The 22,567-nt window shown below is 43.6% G+C and overlaps 1 protein-coding gene across 1 annotated transcript in view; it reads left to right on the plus strand.

Annotated features, from left to right (window-relative positions):
* LOC120984808 (putative cation exchanger C521.04c) overlaps window positions 1-22,567 on the plus strand; it is a 158,661-nt gene that overhangs the window by 20,299 nt on the left and 115,795 nt on the right. The window contains exons 3-5 of the mRNA XM_040413434.1: window positions 18,647-18,799; window positions 20,929-21,056; window positions 22,286-22,394. Coding sequence (XP_040269368.1) covers window positions 18,647-18,799; window positions 20,929-21,056; window positions 22,286-22,394 — 390 coding nt within the window. The remainder of the gene's footprint in view (window positions 1-18,646; window positions 18,800-20,928; window positions 21,057-22,285; window positions 22,395-22,567) is intronic.

Raw genomic sequence — 22,567 nt, forward strand, 5'->3', positions numbered from 1 at the left:
CAGTGGCATACCTGAACAAACAGGGCGGCACAAGAAGCCTGTCGCTAGCCCTGGTGGTGACAAAAATCTTCAGTTGGGCAGAAAAGAATATTCAGTCCCTTTCAGCAGCACATGTGAGAGGAAAAGAGAATCAGGTGGCGGACTTCCTCAGCCGGGACCAGCTAAACGCAGGAGAGTGGATGCTAAACCCTCAGGTATTCAAGCAGATCTGTTCCAGGTGGGGAACGCCGAAGATCGACCTGTTCGCCAGGAGAAAAAACAGACAGGTTCCGAATTTCTACTCTCTGGCGGTAGAAGATCAACCCTTAAAGGTGGATGCGCTCTCGGTACCCTGGCCGCCAATCCTGTTATATGCATTCCCACCATTCTCCCTCATACAGCGGGTCATAGCAAAGATTTTAGAAGAAAGAGTACGAATCATCCTGATCACTCCATTTTGGCCCCGCAGATCATGGTTTCCGATCCTGAAGATTCTGGCAGGAGAAGAATTCTGGATCCTCCCTCCTCGCCCAGACCTTCTACTTCAGGGTCCGGTCTCTCATCCTCAAGTCGCCCAACTCCGTCTGACGGCCTGGAGGCTGAAAGAAACATCCTGAGGAACAAAGGTTTCTCTAGGAAAGTGATCTCCACCTTACTTCTTAGTAGGAAACCAGTCACCTCGAAAATATATCTGAGGGCCTGGAAATCCTTTCTACTCTTCGGGGAGGATAAATACGACCCATCAGGAGAACCTCAGATGTCCCTCATACTGGACTTTCTCCAAGCAGGGTTGGATAAAGGCCTCGCAGTAAGTACTTTGAAGGTTCAGATAGCAGCCTTGAGTGTATTTATGGACTGTAAACTGGCTAACATGGAAATAATAAAAAGGTTTTTTAAGGCAGCCATCAGGATTCGCCCTAGGTTAAGATCCCTAGTGCCTCCCTGGGACTTAAGCTTGGTACTGTCCAAGCTTATGTACCCTCCATTCGAGCCTATTACAGATATACCCTTAAGAATTCTTACTCTTAAGACATCATTCCTGCTAGCCATCACTACGGCCAGAAGGGTAGGCGAAATACAAGCCTTTTCTATCCTGCCTCCATACCTTTCCGTTTCTGACGACAGGATCACACTAAAACATGCTCCTGAATTCCTCCCAAAAGTAGTCTCTAAATTCCACTGCCAACAGGAAATTATCCTTCCCTCCTTTTGTTCTCAGGCAAAGAACGAAAAAGAGAGACTTTTTCATAACCTGGACGTCAGGAGATGTGTCCTCCAATACCTGGAAGCCACTAAGGAGATTAGGAAGACTAATCAACTTCTAATTCAATACCTGGGCATGTTGAAGGGGAAAGCTGCCAGCAAAACTTCAATATCAAGATGGATCAAGTCCTGTATCTATCTAGCCTACCAGACAGAGGGTGTTCCTCCTCCACCGTTTCTCAAAGCTCACTCTACCAGGGCCCTAGCCACATCCTGGGCCGAGGGTGCTTCAGCTTCCTTAGAGGACATCTGCCGTGCAGCCACATGGTCCAATCCATGTACATTTTTTAGACATTACAAGTTAGATGTTTCTGCAAATAGGGATTTAGCCTTTGGGCGGAGAGTCCTATCTGCAGTTGTCCCACCCTAGGCTATTATCCTATGTTACTTCCTCCATGTTTACTGCCGTTGTGGAGGCGTAGGGAAAAGACTTACATTACTCTTACCGGTAATCGTTTTTTCCCTTTAGCCTCCACAACGGCAGGAGGAATTCCCCCCCAAAAAAAAAAAAAAAAATCTACTATATTTAGATATACATTATTTAATACGTATTCATACTTATATATTCTATTGATGAAATATATATGTTCTTCTAAGTTAGAGCAGACTGGCTCTGATATTTGTTACTTTTGTTCTTTATTAAACCTTCCTTGCATTTATCTCTGAGTACTAGGTTACTAACTGGAGAGGTAAGAGGGAGGGGGCCTTATATGGGCTGGTCCACAAAGCTGTTTTCCTGTCCCTGAGAAGGCGGGATAATCTCCATGTTTACTGCCGTTGTGGAGGCTAAAGGGAAAAAACGATTACCGGTAAGAGTAATGTAAGTCTTTTTTCTGATCACTGCAAAAATACCGTAAAATCGCTGCGGCGCTATAAAGATCACTTTTGAGCTTTTTGGATCTTTATTAGCGATCGCAGCTTTTTTTTTTGCACATTTTTTGGCAGAGATTTTTTCATCCACATTGATCGATGCGAATGAAGAAATCTGTGCCGTTCATTTTTTCTTTCAGCCCAGAGGCTGAACGAAAAAAAAATCTCATTACCCGTATGCTCAATATAAAACCTCATGCACACGACCGTACCGTTTTTTGCGGTCCGCAAACCGTGGATGCGCAAAAAACGGAAGGCGCTCGTGTTGACTGCACGGGCGCCGGCAATATAAATGCCTACTCTTGTCCGCAAAGCTCGGACAAGAATAGGACATGTTATATTTTTTTTAGCAGGGCTGCATCTTTTGCGGCCCCATTGAAATTAATGGGTCCGCATCCGAGCCGCCAAAACGGCGGCTCGGATGCGGACCCAAACAACGGTCGTGTGCATGAGGCCTAATTGGAATAGCAGAAACTCCTAATGCTGGCCAAACATGTAATGATTGCGGAGACCCTCAAATGCCAGGGCAGTACAAACGCCCCACAAATGACCCCATTTTAGAAAGAAGACACCCCAAGGTATTCGCTGAGGGGCATATTGAGTCCATGAAAGATTGAACTTTTTGTCACAAGTTAGCGGAAAGGGAGACTTTGTGAGGGAAAAAAAAAAAAATCTATTTCCGCTAACTTGTGCAAAAATATTCTATGAACTCGCCATGCCCCTCACGGAATACCCTGGCATTTTAGGGGCCCTAAAGCGTGAAGTCTGGAATCCAAATGCCTAAAAATGCCCTCCTAAAAGGTACTCGTTGGACTTTTGGCCCCTTTGCGCATCTTGGATGCAAAAAAGTGTCACACATGTGGTATCGCCGTACTCAGGAGAAGTAGGGCAATGTGTGTTGGGGTGTCTTTTTGCATATACCCATGCTGGGTGAGAGAAATATCTCTGTAAATTGACAACTTTGTATCAAAAAAATGGGAAAAGTTGTCATTTACAGAGATTTCTCTCACCCAGCATGGGTATATGTAAAAATACACCCCAAAACACATTGCCCTACTTCTCCTGAGTACGGCGATACCACATGTGACACTTTTTTGCAGCCTAGGTGCGCAAAGGGCATTTTTTACGCATTTGGATTCCAAACTACTTCTCACGCTTTAGGTCCCCCTAAAATGCCAGGGCAGTATAAATACCCCACAAGTGACCCCATTTTGGAAAGAAGACACCCCAAGGTATTTCGTGAGGGGCATGGCGAGTTCATGTAAAATTTTATTTTTTGTCACAAGTTAGTGAAATATGAGACTTTGTAAGAAAAAAATAAAATAAAAAAATCATTTTCCGCTAACTTGTGACAAAAAATATCCCCCGCCCGCCTCCCATTGAATAATCGTTGGTGTAGAGTGGGTATACCAGGGTGCCAGCACATTGCTTACACCCTGGTATAAACGGCTGACATCGGTGATGCGATGTCAGCCATTTAATCCTTTCCATACAGCGGTCTGTACGGACCGCTGTATGGATAAGGTTAACAGCTCAGGGAGCTCCCTCCCTCTCCGATCGGGGGGCTGCTGTGCCTTTGCAGCCCCCCGATGGGAGAGGGAGAGAGCTCCCAGACAGCCCTCCGCCAGCCCCGTCCTCACCCTTCCCCGTCTGCGAAGTTGTGGCAGACCGGGAAGGTTCTCATGGCAACAGGACACCTTCTCAGGCGTCCTGCTGTCCATGATGCTGAACAGATCTGTGCTGAAGGCATAGATCTGTTCAGTGTAAGTAAAATACAGTGCAGTACCCTATATAGAGTACTGTACTGTATTATACAGACATCAGACCCACTGTATCTTCAAGAACCAAGTGGGTCTGGGTAAAGAAAAAAGTAAAAAAATGTAAAAATCAAAAAACACATTTATCACTGATTAAAAATTAAAAAAATAAAATTCCCTACACATGTTTGGTATCGCCGCGTCCGTAATGACCTGATCTATAAAACGGTCATGTTACTTTACCCGAACGGTGAACGCCATAAAAATAAAAAATAAAAAACTATGATGAAATTGAAATTTTGCCTACCTTACTTACCAAAAAAAGGTAATAAGTGATCAAAAAAGTTGCATGTATGCCAAAATTGTAACAATCAAACCGTCATCTCATCCTGCAAAAAATGAGACCCTACTTAAGATAATCGCCCAAAAACTGAAAAAACTATGGCTTAGACTATGTAAACACTAAAACATCATTTTTTTTTTGTTTCAAAAATGAAATCATTGTGTAAAACTTAGATAAATTGAAAAAAAGTATACATATTGGGTATCGCCGCGTCCGTATCGACCGACTATAAAAATATCACATGACCTTTCACCTAACCCCTCAGGTGACCACCATAAAAAATAAAAACGGTGTAAAAAAAAAGCAATTTTTTGTCATCTTGTGTCACAAAAAGTGTAATAGCAAGCGATCAAAAAGTCATATGCACCCCAAAATAGTGCAAATCAAACAATCATCTCATCCCGCAAAAAATGAGACCCTACTTAAGATAATCGCCCAAAAACTGAAAAAACTATGGCTCTTAGACTATGGAGACACAAACTTTTTTTTTTTTGTTTTAAAAATGAAATCATTGGGTAAAACTTACATAAATTAAAAAAATTGTATAAATATTAGGTATCGCCGCGTCCGTGACAACCTGCTCTATGAAATTACCACATGATCTAAGGGCTCCTTCACACTTGCGTTATTGTCTTCCGGCATAGAGTTCCGTCGTCGGGACTCTATGCCGGAAGAATACTGATCAGGATTATCCTAATGCATTCTGAATGGAGAGTAATCCGTTCAGGATGCATCAGGATGTCTTCAGTTCCGGTACGGAACGTTTTTTGGCCGGAGAAAATACCGCAGCATGCTGCGCTTTTTGCTCCGGCCAAAAATCCTGAAGACTTGCCGCAAGGCCGGATCCGGGATCAATGCCCATTGAAAGGCATTGATCCGGATCCGGCCTTAAGCTAAACGTCGTTTCGGCGCATTGCCGGACCCGACGTTTAGCTTTTTCTGAATAGTTACCATGGCTGCCGGGACGCTAAAGTCCTGACAGCCATGGTAAGTGTAGCGGGGAGCAGCATACTTACCGTCCGTGCGGCTCCCCGGGCGCTCCAGAGTGACGTCAGGGCGCCCCAAGCGCATGGATCACGTGATCACATGGATCACGTCATCCATGCGCATGGGGCGCTCTGACGTCATTCTGGAGCGCCCGGGGAGCCGCACGGACTGTAAGTATACCGCTCCCCCGCTCCCCACTACTACTATGGCAACCAGGACTTTAATAGCGTCCTGGGTGCCATAGTAACACTGAAAGCATTTGGAAGACGGTTCCGTCTTCAAATGCTTTCAGTACACTTGCGTTGTTACGGATCCGGCAGGCACCTCCGGCAACGGAAGTGCATGCCGGATCCCAACAACGCAAGTGTGAAAGAGGCCTAACCCAGGCATCCTCAAACTGCGGCCCTCCAGCTGTTGTAAAACTACAACTCCCACAATGCTCTGCTGTAGGCTAAAACCTGTAGGCTGTTCAGGCATGCTGGGAGTTGTAGTTTTGCAACAGCTGGAGGGCCGCAGTTTGAGGATGCCTAATCTAACCTGTCAGATGAATGTTGTAAATAACAAAAAAAAAAACGGTGCTAAAAAAGCTATTGTTACCTTGCTGCACAAAAAGTGTAATATAGAGCAACCAAAAATCATATGTACCCTAAACTAGTACCAACAAAACTGCCACCCTATCCCGTAGTTTCTAAAATGGGGTCACTTTTCTGGAGTTTCTACTCTAGGGGTGCATCAGGGGGGCTTCAAATGGGACATGGTTTAAAAAAAAACAGTCCAGCAAAACCTGCCTTCCAAAAACCGTATGGCATTCCTTTCCTTTCCTTCTACACCCTGCCGTGTGACCGTACAGCATTTTACGACCACATATGGGGTGTTTCTGTAAACTACATAATCAGGGCCATAAATAATGAGTTTTGTTTGGCTGTTAACCCTTGCTTTGTAACTGGAAAAAAAATATTAAAATGGAAAATTGTATCTCTATTTTCCATTAAATCTTGTGCAACACCTAAAGGGTTAACGACGTTTGTAAAATAAGTTTTGAATACCTTGAGGGGTGTAGTTTCTTAGATGGGGTCACTTTTATGGAGTTTCTACTCTAGGGGTGCATCAGGGGGGCTTCAAATGGGACATGGTGTCAAAAAAACAGTCCAGCAAAATCTGCCTTCCAAAAACCAAACGGCGCACCTTTCACTTTATGCTTGGCTGTGTGGCCGTACAGTAGTTTACGGCCACATATTGAGTGTTTCTGTAAACGGCAGAGTCACGGCAATAAAGATAGTCTTGTTTGGCTGTTAACCCTTGCTTTGTTAGTGGAAAAAATTGGGGTTAAAATGGAAAATTAGGCAAATTAAATTCTCAAATTTTATCCCCATTTGCCAATAACTCTTGTGCAACACCTAAAGGGTTAACGAAGTTTGTCAAATCAGTTTTGAATACCTTGAGGGGTGTAGTTTATAGAATGGGGTCATTTTCTATTATGTAAGCCTCGCAAAGTGACTTCAGAGCTCTAGTGGTCCCTAAAAATTGGGTTTTTGTAAATTTCTGAAAAATTTCAAGATTTGCTTCTAAACTTCTAAGCCTTGTAACATCCCCAAAAAATAAAATATCATTCCCAAAATAATTCAAACATGAAGTAGACATATGGGGAATGGTAAGTCATCACAATTTTTGGGGGTATTACTATGTATTACAGAAGTAGAGGAACTGAAACTTTGAAATTTTCAAATTTTTCCAAATTTTTGGTAAATTAGGTATTTTTTTATGCAAAAAAAAATAAAAATTTTGACTTCATTTTACCAGTGTCATGAAGTACAATATGTGATGAAAAAACCAGGGCTGTGGAGTCGGTAGATAAATGGTCCGACTCCTCAGTTTTTGGTAACTCCGACTCCTCTGTATTTAATATGCAAATGTATTTCGGTAGATAAATGGTCCGACTCCTCAGTTTTTGGTAACTCCGACTCCTCTGTATTTAATATGCAAATGTATTTCGGTAGATAAATGGTCCGACTCCTCAGTTTTTGGTAACTCCGACTCCTCTGTATTTAATATGCAAATGTATTTTATAGTATAAAATACATTTGCATATTAAATACAGAGGAGTCGGAGTTACCAAAAACTGAGGAGTCGGACCATTTATCTACCGACTCCACAGCTCTGGAAAAACAATCTCAGAATGGCCTGGATAAGTCAAAGCATTTTAAAGTTATCAGCACTTAAAGTGACACTGGTCAGATTTGCAAAAAATGGCCTGGTCCTTAAGGTGAAATAGGGCTGAGTCCTTAAGGGGTTAAGGGTGTTTAAGCTAGGGGAGCTAAGGTTGTTAATCACCACAATCCAATACTCCCCAAAAAAATATAATACGACAGTTATCCTTTTAAATAAACCCTACTGGTATAAAACTGGTGTGTAAGGGCCCTCAGGGCCATTGAAATTAGAAAGGGTAGTGTGCAAGAATTGCATCTCCTATTAAATCTGGTAAATGTGTTGAAATAGTCCGTCTGAAACCCAGCCATTTATATAGGAAAGCAACCGGATCCAATTATAGTCAACGGGGATGTGGTGGTGAATTGTAGGATGCGGTGAAATCTGGCAGGCTGTTATCACCAGGCAAAGCCTGCTGCTGCAGATGGTAACATACCCCAAGATGCAGCTCTATAAGAGAACACACAGCAGTTTATGTACATTTTCCGTAGACTTTGCGCGGTTTTTGCTGCGTTTTCTCATCACATGCACATATGCTACTTTTCATGCGGATTTGCCCCAGATCTCACTATTTGCGTTGCAAAGGGTGAAATCTACACTGAAAAATCTTCACTGCAGGTTGATTTCTGTACTGTGTACATGAAAATCTCCTACTTAAAGGGGTATTCCGGTTGTGTAAGCTATTTTTTGCACTGTTGCGCTACAACATGTGTCCAAGAGTCTTAACCCATACAAAAAGTTTTCAGGGGTCCAGCATTACCTTCTATCCTACTGCTGTTGTGATCTGTAATCTGCTCTTAGGCCTCTTACACACGACATGGAGATATAGATATATATCTCTCTAATATATTCATTCTATCTATTTTTTACGCTCCGTATACGGAACCATTTATTTCAATGGATCCGCAAAAAAAACGGAAAGTGCTCCATATGCCTTCCATTTCTGTTTTTCCTTTCCGTTTAAAGATAGAACATGTCCTATTATTGTCCGCATAACGGACAAGGATAGTACTGTTCTATCAAGGGCCAGATGTTCCATTCTGCAAAAAAAAAAATGCACACGGACGTCATCTATTTTTTTTTTTTTTTTTTTTGCGGATCCGTTTATCGCGGACCGCAAAATACTGAAAAACCTGTATGGTCGTGTGCAAGAGGCCTAACTGTTATGGCACTTTCCCTTACATCACATGAGATGGAAACGAACATTGCCCATGATTCTCTTGCACTGTCGTGGGGGCTAATACAAAACATGCCCATGAGTGGGCGTGGCTTACATGCCCCGCTGTCTCTGTGCTTTACTTGAAGGCAAACGCTCATCCTGATTATGAGGAAGTAAGCTTGACAGAGAATCACTGAGCATGCTCGACCATGCTACACAGAAAACTACAGGCCCTATCCATGGAAAACTTTGAATAGACAAAAGGCTGGCTGCTCAAAAAAGGTACTTTTATTATAGATAAAGACTGCAAAATTGGTAATAACGTTATTAGTCAGCCATTTGCATGGTAAAACTCTAACATAGATACTGATTTGTGTAACCGGAATACCCCTTCATATGAAAAGTTTTAAAACTATCAGGAATAGGGTTGTTGCGGGTATCGAAATTTCGATACCCAATCGATACTTTTGTCCCGGTATCGATACGATACCGGGATTTCCGTTTTTTCGATACTGGGCTGCGCTTCTGCGCAGTCTAGTATCTCTGAACATGAGCGCGCTGCTATCGGCGCGCTCATGTTCTCTCTCAGCAGCACGGGGAGAAGGAAGCTGTCCTCCCTCCCCCCTGTGCTGCTGCCGCTGCCACCAATGAGAAGAGAGGGGCGGAGGAGGGGCGGCAATGAGAAGAGAGGGGCGGAGGAGGGGCGGCAATGAGAAGAGAGGGGCGGAGGAGGGGCGGCAATGAGAAGAGAGGGGGTGGAGGAGGGGCGGCAATAAGAAGAGAGGGGCGGAGGAGGGGCGGGCGCACTGCGCCACCAATGATAGGATTACTATCGGAGCGATGGGAGGAGACATCAGCTTCACTAGTGGGCGTTCCTTTTCCCTGCGCTGCGATTGGACAGCGCTACAGCCAGGGAGAAGGAACGCCCACTAGTGAAGCTGATGTCTCCTCCCATCGCTCCGATAGTAATCAGCAGCATGTGGAGCAGGAGAGGAGACAGTAATGGGGCACTGCGGGCGAACGGAGCGGCGCCCAGGACTAAATGGTGAGTGCTGAGACATCGCTGGGCGCCGCTCTGTGTGGCCTGATGGTGAAAGTCTGGACTCATATACAGTAGTCAGTCTTTAACACATACAGGAGGCGGGTGCCGGCAGCAGAATCGCATTGCCGGCACCCTGCCCCTGACAGGGAGCTGCGATCAGCGGCAGTTAACTGCCGCTGATCTGCTAGTACCCGCCTCCTGTATAAAGGGGTAAAATCATTGGTGGTGCAGTGTGCCCCCCCCCTCAATCCCCCCATCCCATTAAAATCATTGGTGGCACAGTGCGCCGGCCCCTCTCAACCCTCCAGTATTAAAATCATTGGTGGCAGTGGCCACAGGGACCTCTCCACTCCCCCTCATTGGTGGTGCAGTGGCAGCTTCTGATCGGAGCCCCAGCTGTGTAAGCCTGGGGCTCCGATCGGTTACCATGGCAGCCAGGACGCTACAGAAGCCCTGGTTGCCATGGTAACATCCCTGATGCTGTGTGCACAAAGCACAGAGCAGCAGGGACAGTGTGGAGTCCTATTCACCCTGATAGAGATCTATCAGGGTGAATAGGAAAAGGGATGAAAGATCCCAGGTTCTAGCCCCTAAGGGGGGAAATAGTTATTAAATAAAAAGTGAAAAAAAAACAAAACACTAAAATATGAAGTATAAATCACCCCCCTTTTCCCAATTTCACATATAAAATATATAAATAAACATATTACATCGCCACGTCAGAAAAGTCCAAACTATTAAAATATAAAAAAAAAAATCTAGGTGGTGAATGCCGGAACAGAAAAAATAAAATAAAAACTGCGCGATTCGCCATTTTTAAAAATGAGGAATGCACGTGGCTTTTTTTGTTTATTTTTTTCGCGTGGTATCGAATGGTATCGAGTATCGCAATACTTTTTCATGGTATCGAAACCGAATCAAAAATTTGGTATCGCAACAACTCTAATCAGGAATTAGGGATCGACCGATATTGATTTTTTAGGGCCGATACCGATAATTTGTCAACTTTCAGGCCGATAGCCGATAATTTATACCGATATTCTGGGTATTTTTATTTTTGAGGAAAAAATTTTTTCCTACACAAATCTGCTGAAAATTAATGTTTATTGTTAACGTGTATTTTTTTTTTTTTTGAAAATCTTTTTCATTTATACTTAACCGCCTCACATCCGCCCATAGGATATAAACGTCCTATGGGTGGACGTCTATTTCTGACAGCACGTTTTAAAACGTCCTGTCAGAAATAGCAGCTGCACGCTAATCGTGCAGCTGCTGATCGGGTTGCCCGCTGTCAGTGACAGCAGGGCAACCCTAAGACAAGGCAGGGACAGTGCCCAGGTGTCCCTGCCTTCACGATCGCTGCAGACACAGCGCTCACCGAGCGCTGTGTCTGCAGAGCAGGAAGCGCTGTGCGCTTCCTGTTCCGGCCCGGCGGTCATGTGACCGCCGGGACCGGAGAGTGCAGGGAGCCCTGCTCTGAGGCTGGATTGCTGCTGTACAGCCTCTATAGGGGTGCATTTGTCCTGTAACTGGGGCTACTATGTCAGCCCCAGTTACAGGAGAAATCAACAGTGTAAAAAAAAAAAAAAAAGTGAAGTAAATGTCCCCCAGAGGTCTTGTATGACCTTATGGTGGACGAAAAGTGTAAAATAAAATAAAAATAAAATAAAGGGTTGAAAAAAAAAAAAAAAAAAAATCCCAAGTAAGGGCTCTTTCACACCTGCGTTATTGTCTTCCGGCATAGAGTTCCGTCGTCGGGGCTCTATGCCGGAAGAATCCTGATCAGGATTATCCTAATGCATTCTGAATGGAGAGTAATCCGTTCAGGATGCATCAGGATGTCTTCAGTTCCGGTACGAAACGTTTGTTGGCCGGAGAAAATACCGCAGCATGCTGCGCTTTTTGCTCCGGCCAAAAATCCGGAACACTTGCCGCAAGGCCGGATCCGGAATTAATGCCCATTGGAAGGCATTGATCCGGATCCGGCCTTAAGCTAAACGTCGTTTCGGCGCATTGCCGGAGCCGACATTTAGCTTTTTCAGAGTGGTTACCATGGCTGCCGGGACGCTAAAGTCCTGACAGCCATGGTAAGTGTAGCGGGGAGCGGGGGAGCAGTGTACTTACTAGTCCGTGCGGCTCCCCGGGCGCTCCAGAGTGACGTCAGGGCGCCCCAAGCGCATGGATCACGTGATCGCATGGATCACGTCATCCATGCGCATGGGGCGCTCTGACGTCATTCTGGAGCGCCCCGGGAGCCGCACGGACTGTAAGTATACCGCTCCCCCGCTCCCCGCTCCTACTATGGCAACCAGGACTTTAATAGCGTCCTGGGTGCCATAGTAACACTGAAAGCATTTGGAAGACGGTTCCGTCTTCAAATGCTTTCAGTACACTTGCGTTTTTCCGGATCCGGAGTGTAATTCCGGCAAGTGGAGTACACGCCGGATCCGGACAACGCAAGTGTGAAAGAGGCCTAAGGAATAAAAAAAAAAAATTAAAAATAGAAAAAATAAAAATAAAATAGACATATTTAGTATTGCCGCGTCCGTAAACCCAGCTCTATAAAAATATCACATGACCTAACCCCTCGGGTGAACACCGTAAAAAAAAAAAAATAATAATAAAACTGTGTCAAAACAAGCAATTTTTGTCACCTTGCATCACAAAAGGTGCAACACCAAGTGATCAAAAACGCGTATGTCCCACAAAATAGTACCAATAAAACCGTCACCTCATCCCGCAAAAAATGAGCCCCTACATAAGAAAATCTCTCAAAAAATAAAAAAACTATAGCTCTCAAAAATGCTATTATTGTGTAAAACTTTAATAAATGAGAAAAAGTATACATATTAGGTATCGCCACGTCCGTAACAATCTGCTCTATAAAAATGTCACTTGACTGAACCCCTCAGGTGAACGCTGTAAAAATAAATAAATAGAAACTGTGCTAAAACAACCAATTTTTTGGTCACCTTGCCCCATAAAGTGTTATAATGAATGATCAAAAAATCATATGTACCCAAAAATAGTACTAATAAAACTGGCACCTTATCCCCTAGTTTCCAAAATGGGGTCACTTCTTGGGAGTTTCTACTGTAAGGGTGCATCAGGGGGCTTCAAATGGGACATGGCATCTAAAAACCATGTGGAGTTCCTTTTCTTCTGTGCCCTGCCATGTGCCCATACAGCAGTTTACGACCACATGTGGGGTGTTTCTGTAAACCGCAGAATCTGGGTAATAAATATTGAGTTTTGTTTGGCTGTTAACCATCGATGTGTTAAAGAAAAAAATTGATTAAAATGGAAAATCTGCCAAAAAAGTGAAATTTAAAAATTTGATCTCCATTTTCCTTTAATTCTTGTGGAACGCCTAAAGGGTTAACAAAGTTTGTAAAATCGGTTTTGAATACCTTGAGGGGTGTAGTTTCTACAATGGGGTCATTTATGGGGGTATCCACTATGTAGGCCCCACAAAGTGACTTCAGACCTGAACTGGTCCTTATAAAGTGGGTTTTGGCAATTTTCTTAAAAATTTGAAGAATTGCTTCTAAACTTCTAAGCCTTCTAACGTCCTAAAAAAATAAAATGACATTTCCAAAATGATGCCAACATAAAGTAGACATATGGGGAATGTTAAATAATAAATATTTTATGAGGTATCACTTTCTGTTTTAAAAGCAGAGAAATTGAAATTTAGAAAATTGCGAATTTTTCAAATTTTTGGGTAAATTTGTGATTTTTTTTTTTCATAAATAAAGGTGAAATATTTTGACTCAAATTTATGACTATCATGAAGTACAATGTGTCACGAGAAAACAATCTCTGAATGACTTGGATAAATAAAGGTGTTCCAAAGTTATTACCACATAAAGTGAGATATGTCAGTTTTGCAAAATTTGGCCTGGTCAGGAAGGGGGCAAAGGGCCCAGATGGGAAGTGGTTAATTTTTTTTTTTTTACTAACTTTTAGCCCCCTTAGGGACTAGAACCCTTGTCCTATTCACCCTGATAGATCTCTATCAGGGTGAATAGGATCTCACACTGTCCCTGCTGCTCTGTGCTTTGTGCACACAGCAGCATGGAGCTGACTATGGCAGCCAGGGCTTCAGTAGCGTCCTGGCTGCCATGGTAACCGATCGGAGCCCCAGGCTTACACTGCTGGGGCTCCGATCGGAGGAGCAGGAGAGAGGGGATCCTGTGGCCACTGCCACCAATGATTTTACTATTGGGAGGGGGGGACTGCGCCACCAATGTTTTTACTATTGGGATGGGGGTGCGGGGCGCACTGCGCCACCAATGATTAATACTAGGGGGCTTGGGGGGGGGGGGTGCACTGCGCTACCAATGAACATAATAAGTCTCTCATTCATATACAGGAGGCGGGAGCTGGCTGCAGAATCACATAGCCGGCTCCCGACCCCTATGAACGGTAGCTGCGATCCGCGGCACCTAATGGGTTAACTACCGCGGACCGCAGCTGCCGTTCATAGAGGTCGGGAGCCGGCTATGTGATTCTGCAGCCAGCTCCCGCCTCCTGTATATGAATTAATGAAAGACTCATCTTGATTTGTGGCGCAGCGGCCACAGCCCCTCCCCTCCTCTTGTCTCCTCTCCTGCCATTGGCGGCAGCGGCAGCAGCATCACAGGGGGAGGAGACACTGCTTCCTTCTCCCCTATGCTGCGGAGGGAACACAGAACGCGCTGAGAGCAGCGCGTTCTGTGTTCCCAATACGTTATCGGTATATCGGCAAAATAGATGCCGATACCGATAACGTTCAAAATCCTCAATATCGGCCGATAATATCGGTAAAACCGATAATCGGTCGATCCCTATCAGGAATGCACAATGCTGGGCCAATCTGGACAAAAGTACTGCGTGTTTCTCCTTAAACCATTTTTGCAATGGTGGCATCAGTATGAAGAGTACTAAGTACCGTATGTCATGCCAGCGGAGACTGGCTGATCCCTGTTTTTAGTATCTGTCTGACCAATGCTTGTGGATATCCCTTGGTCTTCTCTAATTTAGCCTTACGCCCCAGTGTTTTGTTATTCTAGGTATTTGAAAAGAAGACATTCTGCCGCAGAAACTGACTAGATATAGGTTATACCCCATCTGCAAAAATAGGTGGATTTTTCTATTGGTTCTGAAATATTGGGGACACCCTGGTGAATTCCGCTTGCGATCCTTTCCCTCATATATACAGAAGGCACATGTAAAACCTGATCCACTTTCCCACGTTTTATACAATTTAATGATAACGTGCCCATTTTGATGGTTGATATACTTTTAATGTGTAGTCTTCCCTTCATCAGACTCATCAACTGAGATCTGTTTTGGGGTTTAAATCACATTTAGAAATTTATAGGAAAATTATTACTAAAGCCCCATTCACATGTCCTTGTCCATGCTCAAATCCGTGAGAAGGTGGTTGGTGATACATCCCTGAAGCTGTCAGTGAAGGATCTGTGTCCGTTTTTTGCTGTCTGTGTGTTTCACTCACCCTGCACAGCTGAAAAATTATTTTCAAAGCATCTCTTCCTAATGATCCATAAAACACGGATGGCATCCGTGGCTTTCACGGACCCATAGACTGTAATGGGCGTGATGGATCCGTGAACACAGACAATAGAGCATGCGTCCATGCTACAAAAACTGACCTACGGACCGTGGTAAAACGCTGATGTCTGAGTACACACATTAAAATGAATGGGGACGTGTGCTGTCCATGAAGAACACGAACTGCACACGTCCGTGAAACACTGTGTGAATGAGGCTTAATTGGTGTAATTTTATACAAGCAGTCATATTAAGGGCACTGCAATGATTTCTGGGCATAACTGCTGAAAAAATAGGTACAGTGGATAGGATGTGTGGACCAATATGATCAAATGCCTGTATATATAACAAAAAAGTCCCATTTAAAGTAATAACTAGTGTTTAGCCAAGCTAGCTTCAAATGCTCCATCCGAAGTCACTTTGTTCAAAACTTCAGAATAATACTGTACAGAGATTCGTCTATTAGAATGTATTGGCTCCGATGAGTCGAAATAAGTTATTCGCAAAGTCGTGTGTGACTTTGTTAAATAAGTTCAGTAATTACATTTTTAAAATTGGGAAAACCACTTTAAAACTTGAAACCGAACTCTGCTTTGGTTCCAACAATCTTTCCCTGAATTACAATGATGCGCTCTTCCTGGACTTCACTTCAGATACCTGATTGGAAGAGGAAGGCACCAATCAAGGTAATTCCTGGGGAGGTGGTGGCACTTTTGTGTGAGCATGCATCCTCTTCAAGATTACCTGCATGTTGTCTCCTTCATAGAGGCTGCATAGTGTTATTACAACTGCTTGTCTCATTTAAAGCGTTCTCTGGGAATTAAGAACATGAAAATACTTATATTTATTTATAATAAAGTAATATTTATTCTCAAATACTTTATTATTTATAATGGCTCGTTTTGTCTGGGGAGCAATCAGGGGAAACAAAATGGCCACTGTCCCATTAGTTCACACCAAACCTGTCCTGATCACACATGAGGACAAGTTACTTCACAACACTGAAGTAAAGAGTTGCCTCATCCTCCTCTACTTGTCAGGGATTATGATCCTGAATACAGATAAGAATTTTAGCTGACTCTTTGGGGAATTTAGTTCATGAAGTACAGAGGACGGACAGGACAGACTGTAGTAATATGGGGCTGTGGTAATGGAGACTGCATACAAGTGCTTCTGCTCATTAGCCACACCTCTCATGTCTCCTCATCATCTCCATTCCCACAGAGATTCACCTGTATTCAGGATCATGATTTCTGACAGGCAGAGCAGAGAGGAAGATGAGGCAGCACTATGGTTTATTGTGATCAAGTAAAACTTGTCCTCCTGTGTGATTAGGACAGGTTTTGTGTGTACTGATAAAACGGTGGCCATTTTATTTCTCCTAATGATTGCTCCCTAGAAAAAACAAGACATTCTAAGTAATGAGAGGTATTTGTGAATATATAATAAAATATTCTGTTATAATTTTTTAATTTTTTTTTTTCAATTCCTGGAGAACCCCTTTTAAGTGACCCTCTTTGATCTGATATTGATGACTAGAGATAAATGAATTTCATGTTATGAAATTTGTTCACACTTCGTTTGGTGGTAAAAGCAGAATTGTGTTATGGATTCCGTTACCACGGACCATAACGCAATTCTATGACTGAATGCATAGCAGAATGCCTTTAGAGGCATTCCGTTATTCATTCCGTCATAATAGAAGTCTCTGGCCTGCATAACGGATCCGTCCCGCTTCCGTTATGCAGGGGAGTCTTTTCCTGTATAATGGAAACGGGACGGATCCGTTATGCAGGCCATAGACCTCTATTATGACGGAATGCCTCAAGGTATTTTATGGTATATTTTTGCACTTAATTACCTGTCCCCCTCGGGGTACAGTTCTATATTGTCATTTACGCCATCTATATATACTGGTACCCATTGTCCCATCCGTTTTCTTCCTCTTTCGATGTCTGTCTATTGATAATTTGATTATAGATCATTCATCACAAGTTATGGACTGATGCTAAAGAAACTTATCTGATGTTTATTTGACAATTCATCTAGCTTCCTTTGATGTGATCAGGTGTGTGCGAGACATTGTTTTTTGTCCCCATCTGGACATTCGTGGCTAGATGCATTAGGTATATATATATAAGGTCTTTTATGTTTCCTTTTTCTTATGGATGAAACATAGAAACATAGAATGTGTCGGCAGATAAGAACCATTTGGCCCATCTAGTCTGCCCAATATACTGAATACTATGGATAGCCCCCGGCCCTATCTTATATGAAGGATGGCCTTATGCCTATCCCATGCATGCTTAAACCCCTTCACTGTATTTGCAGCTACCACTTCTGCAGGAAGGCTATTCCATGCATCCACTACGATGATGTAGGACCTTGCGCCACTACGATGATGTAGGACCTTGCGCCTGTCATGTGACAGTCACGTGGGCCGGTGACGCACATGACCTTGGTCTCTGGATGCGCTCGCTGATTGACTGTATGAGGTGCGGCTGCCGTATGATGTGCGGTTGCACCCCTGTGGTTTCGGACGGCGGCACGCCCACATTACAACGCAGTGACGTCACTGACATGCGCAACATGCTTGTTGAGACGCCGACTTGGTGTGTTAACATGGTTGATGGAATTGGATGATATTCAATGTGGTATCAGGTACACATTATTATTAATCACAGCCTGATTTGGAGTTTAGGCTGTCTTTAATTGTTACACATGCGTTGATTTGATTGAGCCTCTATTTGATTGGTTCTGGTATGTCATAGGAGTGGTCACTTTGGTGTATATATGATTGCTCATTTTTAGTATCTGTATACTTTAATAAAGGCTACTGCGTAGCCGAAACGTTGTACCTGTTTGTGTGTGCACTCTTGTCTTCCAATAAATAGACACACCAGATATGCTGCTGTGACCCTTTTTGCGCTCTACTACTGTTCCTTGGACTGCTGTGGATCTGTGGTCCTATCGCGGCTGGTGCATTCCGGGCTTGGTCGAGAGGTCCACTTGTGCTGCTCTGCAACTTTTGTATTTCGCTATCCTCAAAGGTCATCAATATTAAGCCACTGCGCAACACCATTAAAATCCACTCAACGCTTATGCCAGTCATCCAAACAGTTTTGAAAGTCACTGTAAATGGAATGTCCGACATGTTCTTCGTAATCTAGTAGGTACAGTGTAATCCTGCTCTTGGCATGTTGTACAGAAGAGCAGGGTACTACTGTATAAAAGGCAGCATCTTGTAGCACAATGAAAGGCCTCTTGACGTTCTCATTTGAGTGATGTCTGTCCTCTTCTGCTCTTAGTGGCTGCTATGATGTATGTACTTATAATAACACATGATGGTTGCTCTTATCTGCTTTATGCAGAACCAATAGACTAGTAGTTTGTGCTTTTATTAATTGTGTACTTTTTTTTTTTTTTTTTTTTGGGGAATATAATTATTTTGCATATGGCTTGGTCATTTTTATTCTTCATTCCAGACTTCCCACGTGAATTTGAACATCGTGCTGATTCACACCATCGAAGAGGATCCCTATGTGACAGACATTGTTCCGGTAATTTGCAGGCTGATTGGGTAGATACTCATTCCGGATCTCATCAACATAGTCTGCTTACTCCAAGACTTTTGCCAGGTGACTTGTAAGGATTGTCTTTATTATAGTGCAAGAGGACTACATAAATTAGACATGTGCTTTATGGGAAAAAAGTACCGGGACACACTTAATCATTGAATTCGGGTGTTTCATTCAGTCCCTTTGCCACAGGTGTATAAAATCCAGCATCTAGCTATACTGTCTGCCTTTACAAAAATTTGTTGGGCTTGTTCTACAGAGCTCACTGAATTCAGGCGTCCTATTGTAATAGCATGCCACCATGGCAGTTTGTCAGTCTTAAAGGTATTCAACCTAGCACTCTGAGTGCAGGTCTACTCCGCTTTAAATGTGGCATTTGATGAAAAGATCAATGTGTGGTGAAATTTTAGAAAAGCAGCTGATGGGCTGAAACCTTTTGCTTAGGTCAACTATTGCACCTTGGGACTTTTAATCTAGTTTTGTCAAGGTTTACGTGCCCCCTTTAGGCCTCTTTTTCACATGAGCATGACGGATTAGGTCCAGATGCGCTCAGGGAAAATCGCACCATTTTGCAAGCAAGTTCAGTCAGTTTTGTCTGCGACTGCTTTAAGTTGTTTCCACGTGGGTGCAATGCGTTTTGATGCGTTTTTCATGCGCGTGATAAAAAAACTGAAGGTTTACAAACAAGATCTCTTAGGCTACATGCGCACGAACGTTGTTTGTTTCCGTGTCTGTTGTTTTTTTATGCAGATAAGATGTGGACCCATTCACTTCAATGGGTCTGCAAAAAAATGTATGTGCGTTCTGTAGCCCCGCAAAAAAAAAATAGAACATATCTTATTGTCAGTTTTAGGCATTGTTACAATGGATCCGCCAAAAAACGGCTGGCATACGGATTATTATTTTTTTTTTTCAGACCGCAAGACACATACGTGTGCATGTAGCCTTACCAACCATCAGTGAAAAACGCACTGCATCCGCACTTGCTTGCAGATGAAATGTGTTTTTCACTGAAGCCCCATTTCCATGCTGCATTTTTCACGCAATGAAGAACTGATGCGTGAATAAAAAAACGCTCCTGTACACAGACCCATTGAAATGAATGGGTGAGGATTCAGTGCGGGTGCTATGCGTTCACATCACGCATTGCACCCGTGTGGAAGACTCGCTCCTGTGAAAGGGGCCTTAGTCACTTAGACTTTTTTTTTTATTTTATTCTTGCCTTAAAGGGTTTCTGTCACCCTGCAAAACTCATTTTTTTTTTTTTTGGATAGTTAGATTGCTCATAGTGCGATATAGCAGAATATAATGCTCTTACTTACTTTCATGCGGCCGATTCTTTATAAAACGAACTTTTATAATATGTAAATGAGGGCTCTACCAGCAAGTAGGGCGTCTACTTGCTGGTAGCTGCTGCAGAAATCCGCCCCCTCGCCGTGTTGATTGACAGGGCCAGCCGTGATCTCCTCCGCCGGCCGGCCGGCCCTGTCAGTAATTCAAAAATCGCGCGCCTCGCGTCATTCGGCGCAGGCGCTCTGAGATGAGGAGGCTCGTCTCCTCAGCACTCCCTCAGTGCGCCTGCGCCGATGACGTCTTCTCTTTCGGTGATGTCATCGGCGCAGGCGCACTGAGGGAGTGCTGAGGATACGAGCCTCCTCATCTCAGAGCGCCTGCGCCGAATGACGCGAGGCGCACGATTTTTGAATTACTGACAGGGCCGGCCGGAGGAGGAGATCACGGCTGGCCCTGTCAATCAACACGGCGAGGGGGCGGATTTCTGCAGCAGCTACCAGCAAGTAGACGCCCTACTTGCTGGTAGAGCCCTCATTTACATATTATAAAAGTTCGTTTTATAAAGAATCGGCCGCATGAAAGTAAGAGCATTATATTCTGCTATATCGCACTATGAGCAATCTAACTATCCAAAAAAAAAAAATGAGTTTTGCAGGGTGACAGAAACCCTTTAACATTGTTCTTAGTTGCCATCACATCTGCCCATAGGGTACATGAGTTTCAGGGTCTTAAGGTAAAGGAACCTTTTCTTAGGTTTTTAGCAGATTGGATTGTCCTTAAATTTGATCACTCCTTTTGTCCTAAAGTGGTAGCAGATTTTCATAGACAGGAGGAGACATTTTCTTCCCTCCATGTTCAAAGTATTATGGACATAAACATTTACATTGTCGTTGTAGGGGCAGTCTCGTCTCCATGTTGTCCTCATCACTCAGAAGAGGTACAGCCTTGTGACCTCTGCCTTGTGAAAACCACCATAACTGCAGAGAACGAGGTGGAGGCTCTTAAACTGTCTAACAACTACAAGGCAAGTGTGTGTGTGTGTAAGTGTAAAGAGTAACTAAACCTTTTGAGTAGAATTTTAATAAGATGTCCCTAATAAAAGTTTTTCTAATATACTTTATGAATGGATTTTATGTTTTTTATTAGTCATTTCCCTACCTAAAGTGCACCGTTCCCTGTGCACTTAAAACTGGCATTTCTGTACACCGCTGACAGCTCAGCAGAGTTCGGGCTGTAGACACTTTACGAATGGGGCCGCAGCACTGCAGTGAGTACAGGCAGGAGCGCCCCCCCGGAGGATTACTAACTCCTGGCATAGCACATGGGTACCCTGTACCCATGTACTATGCCAGGATTAGCTGAGCGGAGTGGGCTCCTGCTTCTGCCTGCTCTGCTAAGGGAGCTAACATGCAGTTCTCTTACCTTTACCGGAGCAGGAACCCACTGCGCTCGGCTAATCCTGGCATAGTATATGGGTACAGGGTACCAATGTGCTATGCCAGGTGTTTGTAAACCTCCAAGGGGCACGGGCAGGAGCAGCAATATAAAAAATAGCTGGGACACCCAGAGGCCTTACCGGATGCTGATGGGGTAAGAAAATGAGCCCCCTCACTCTGTAAACCACTTAAATGTACTGTTCACCATTGACCACCACATCTAAGGATTTAAATGGCCGGCATTGTAGTTACATCCTATGGCTGTTACAGCAGGGGTCTGGCTGTCAGAAATGAAGCTCCTGTGGCCACCTGATCAGCGTGCTTGTCTCTGCCGCCTCTTGACGAGGAGTGACATGAAAGTACGGAGGTGGGGTTCAGCAGGTCAACATTGTAAAAGTTCTGACTGCTGAAATCATCCAGTCTGTCAGTGAGGGCAGCACTGTGCAGTTGACAGGTTCCTTTTTTAAAGGCATTCACTTTCACAAATGCCATGTATAGCCACCAGTAAGTTTGCATTGTGTAGTGTAAACAAGGAAGAGGATGCACTGCTCATCCCAGCAACAGTCCCTATAAACAGTTGAATGGTGGACCCCATCGATCTGATATTGATGGACTGTTCTTAGAACAGGTCATCAATATTGTGACCCCAGAAATGTCCCTTAGCCACACACATAATAGACTCCTATGTAACCTCTACTCATATATAGTTTCTATTTATGTAGGTTTCTTTATCTATGGTGTTTGTGCATTATTACTATACACTGTCATACTACATTCGTTCTGTGTGTGTATATAATATATCATTTTATTTTTTCAGTTTGGTTTCAAAAAATGGAAAAGTCATGTAACAGAAAGACCATGGGAGGATCGGTCTGATATTGTAAAAGAACTCTACTCTGAGCTAAATGTAGTGAAGATGTCAGTTGGTATGATAACTTTTCATGCAAATGGTTTGATGGGAACAGTGTAAAAAGTGAAACATGTACAGATATATAATGGCCATAAGATTGTTGTTGGTTTTAAAGAAATGATATTCTGCGGCTGACCATACACATTAGATATGTATTGGCCAACCATCTAATATAGATAATGGCCTCCC

Source organism: Bufo bufo, chromosome 1 (assembly GCF_905171765.1).
Source record: "Bufo bufo chromosome 1, aBufBuf1.1, whole genome shotgun sequence".
Lineage (NCBI taxonomy): Eukaryota > Metazoa > Chordata > Amphibia > Anura > Bufonidae > Bufo > Bufo bufo.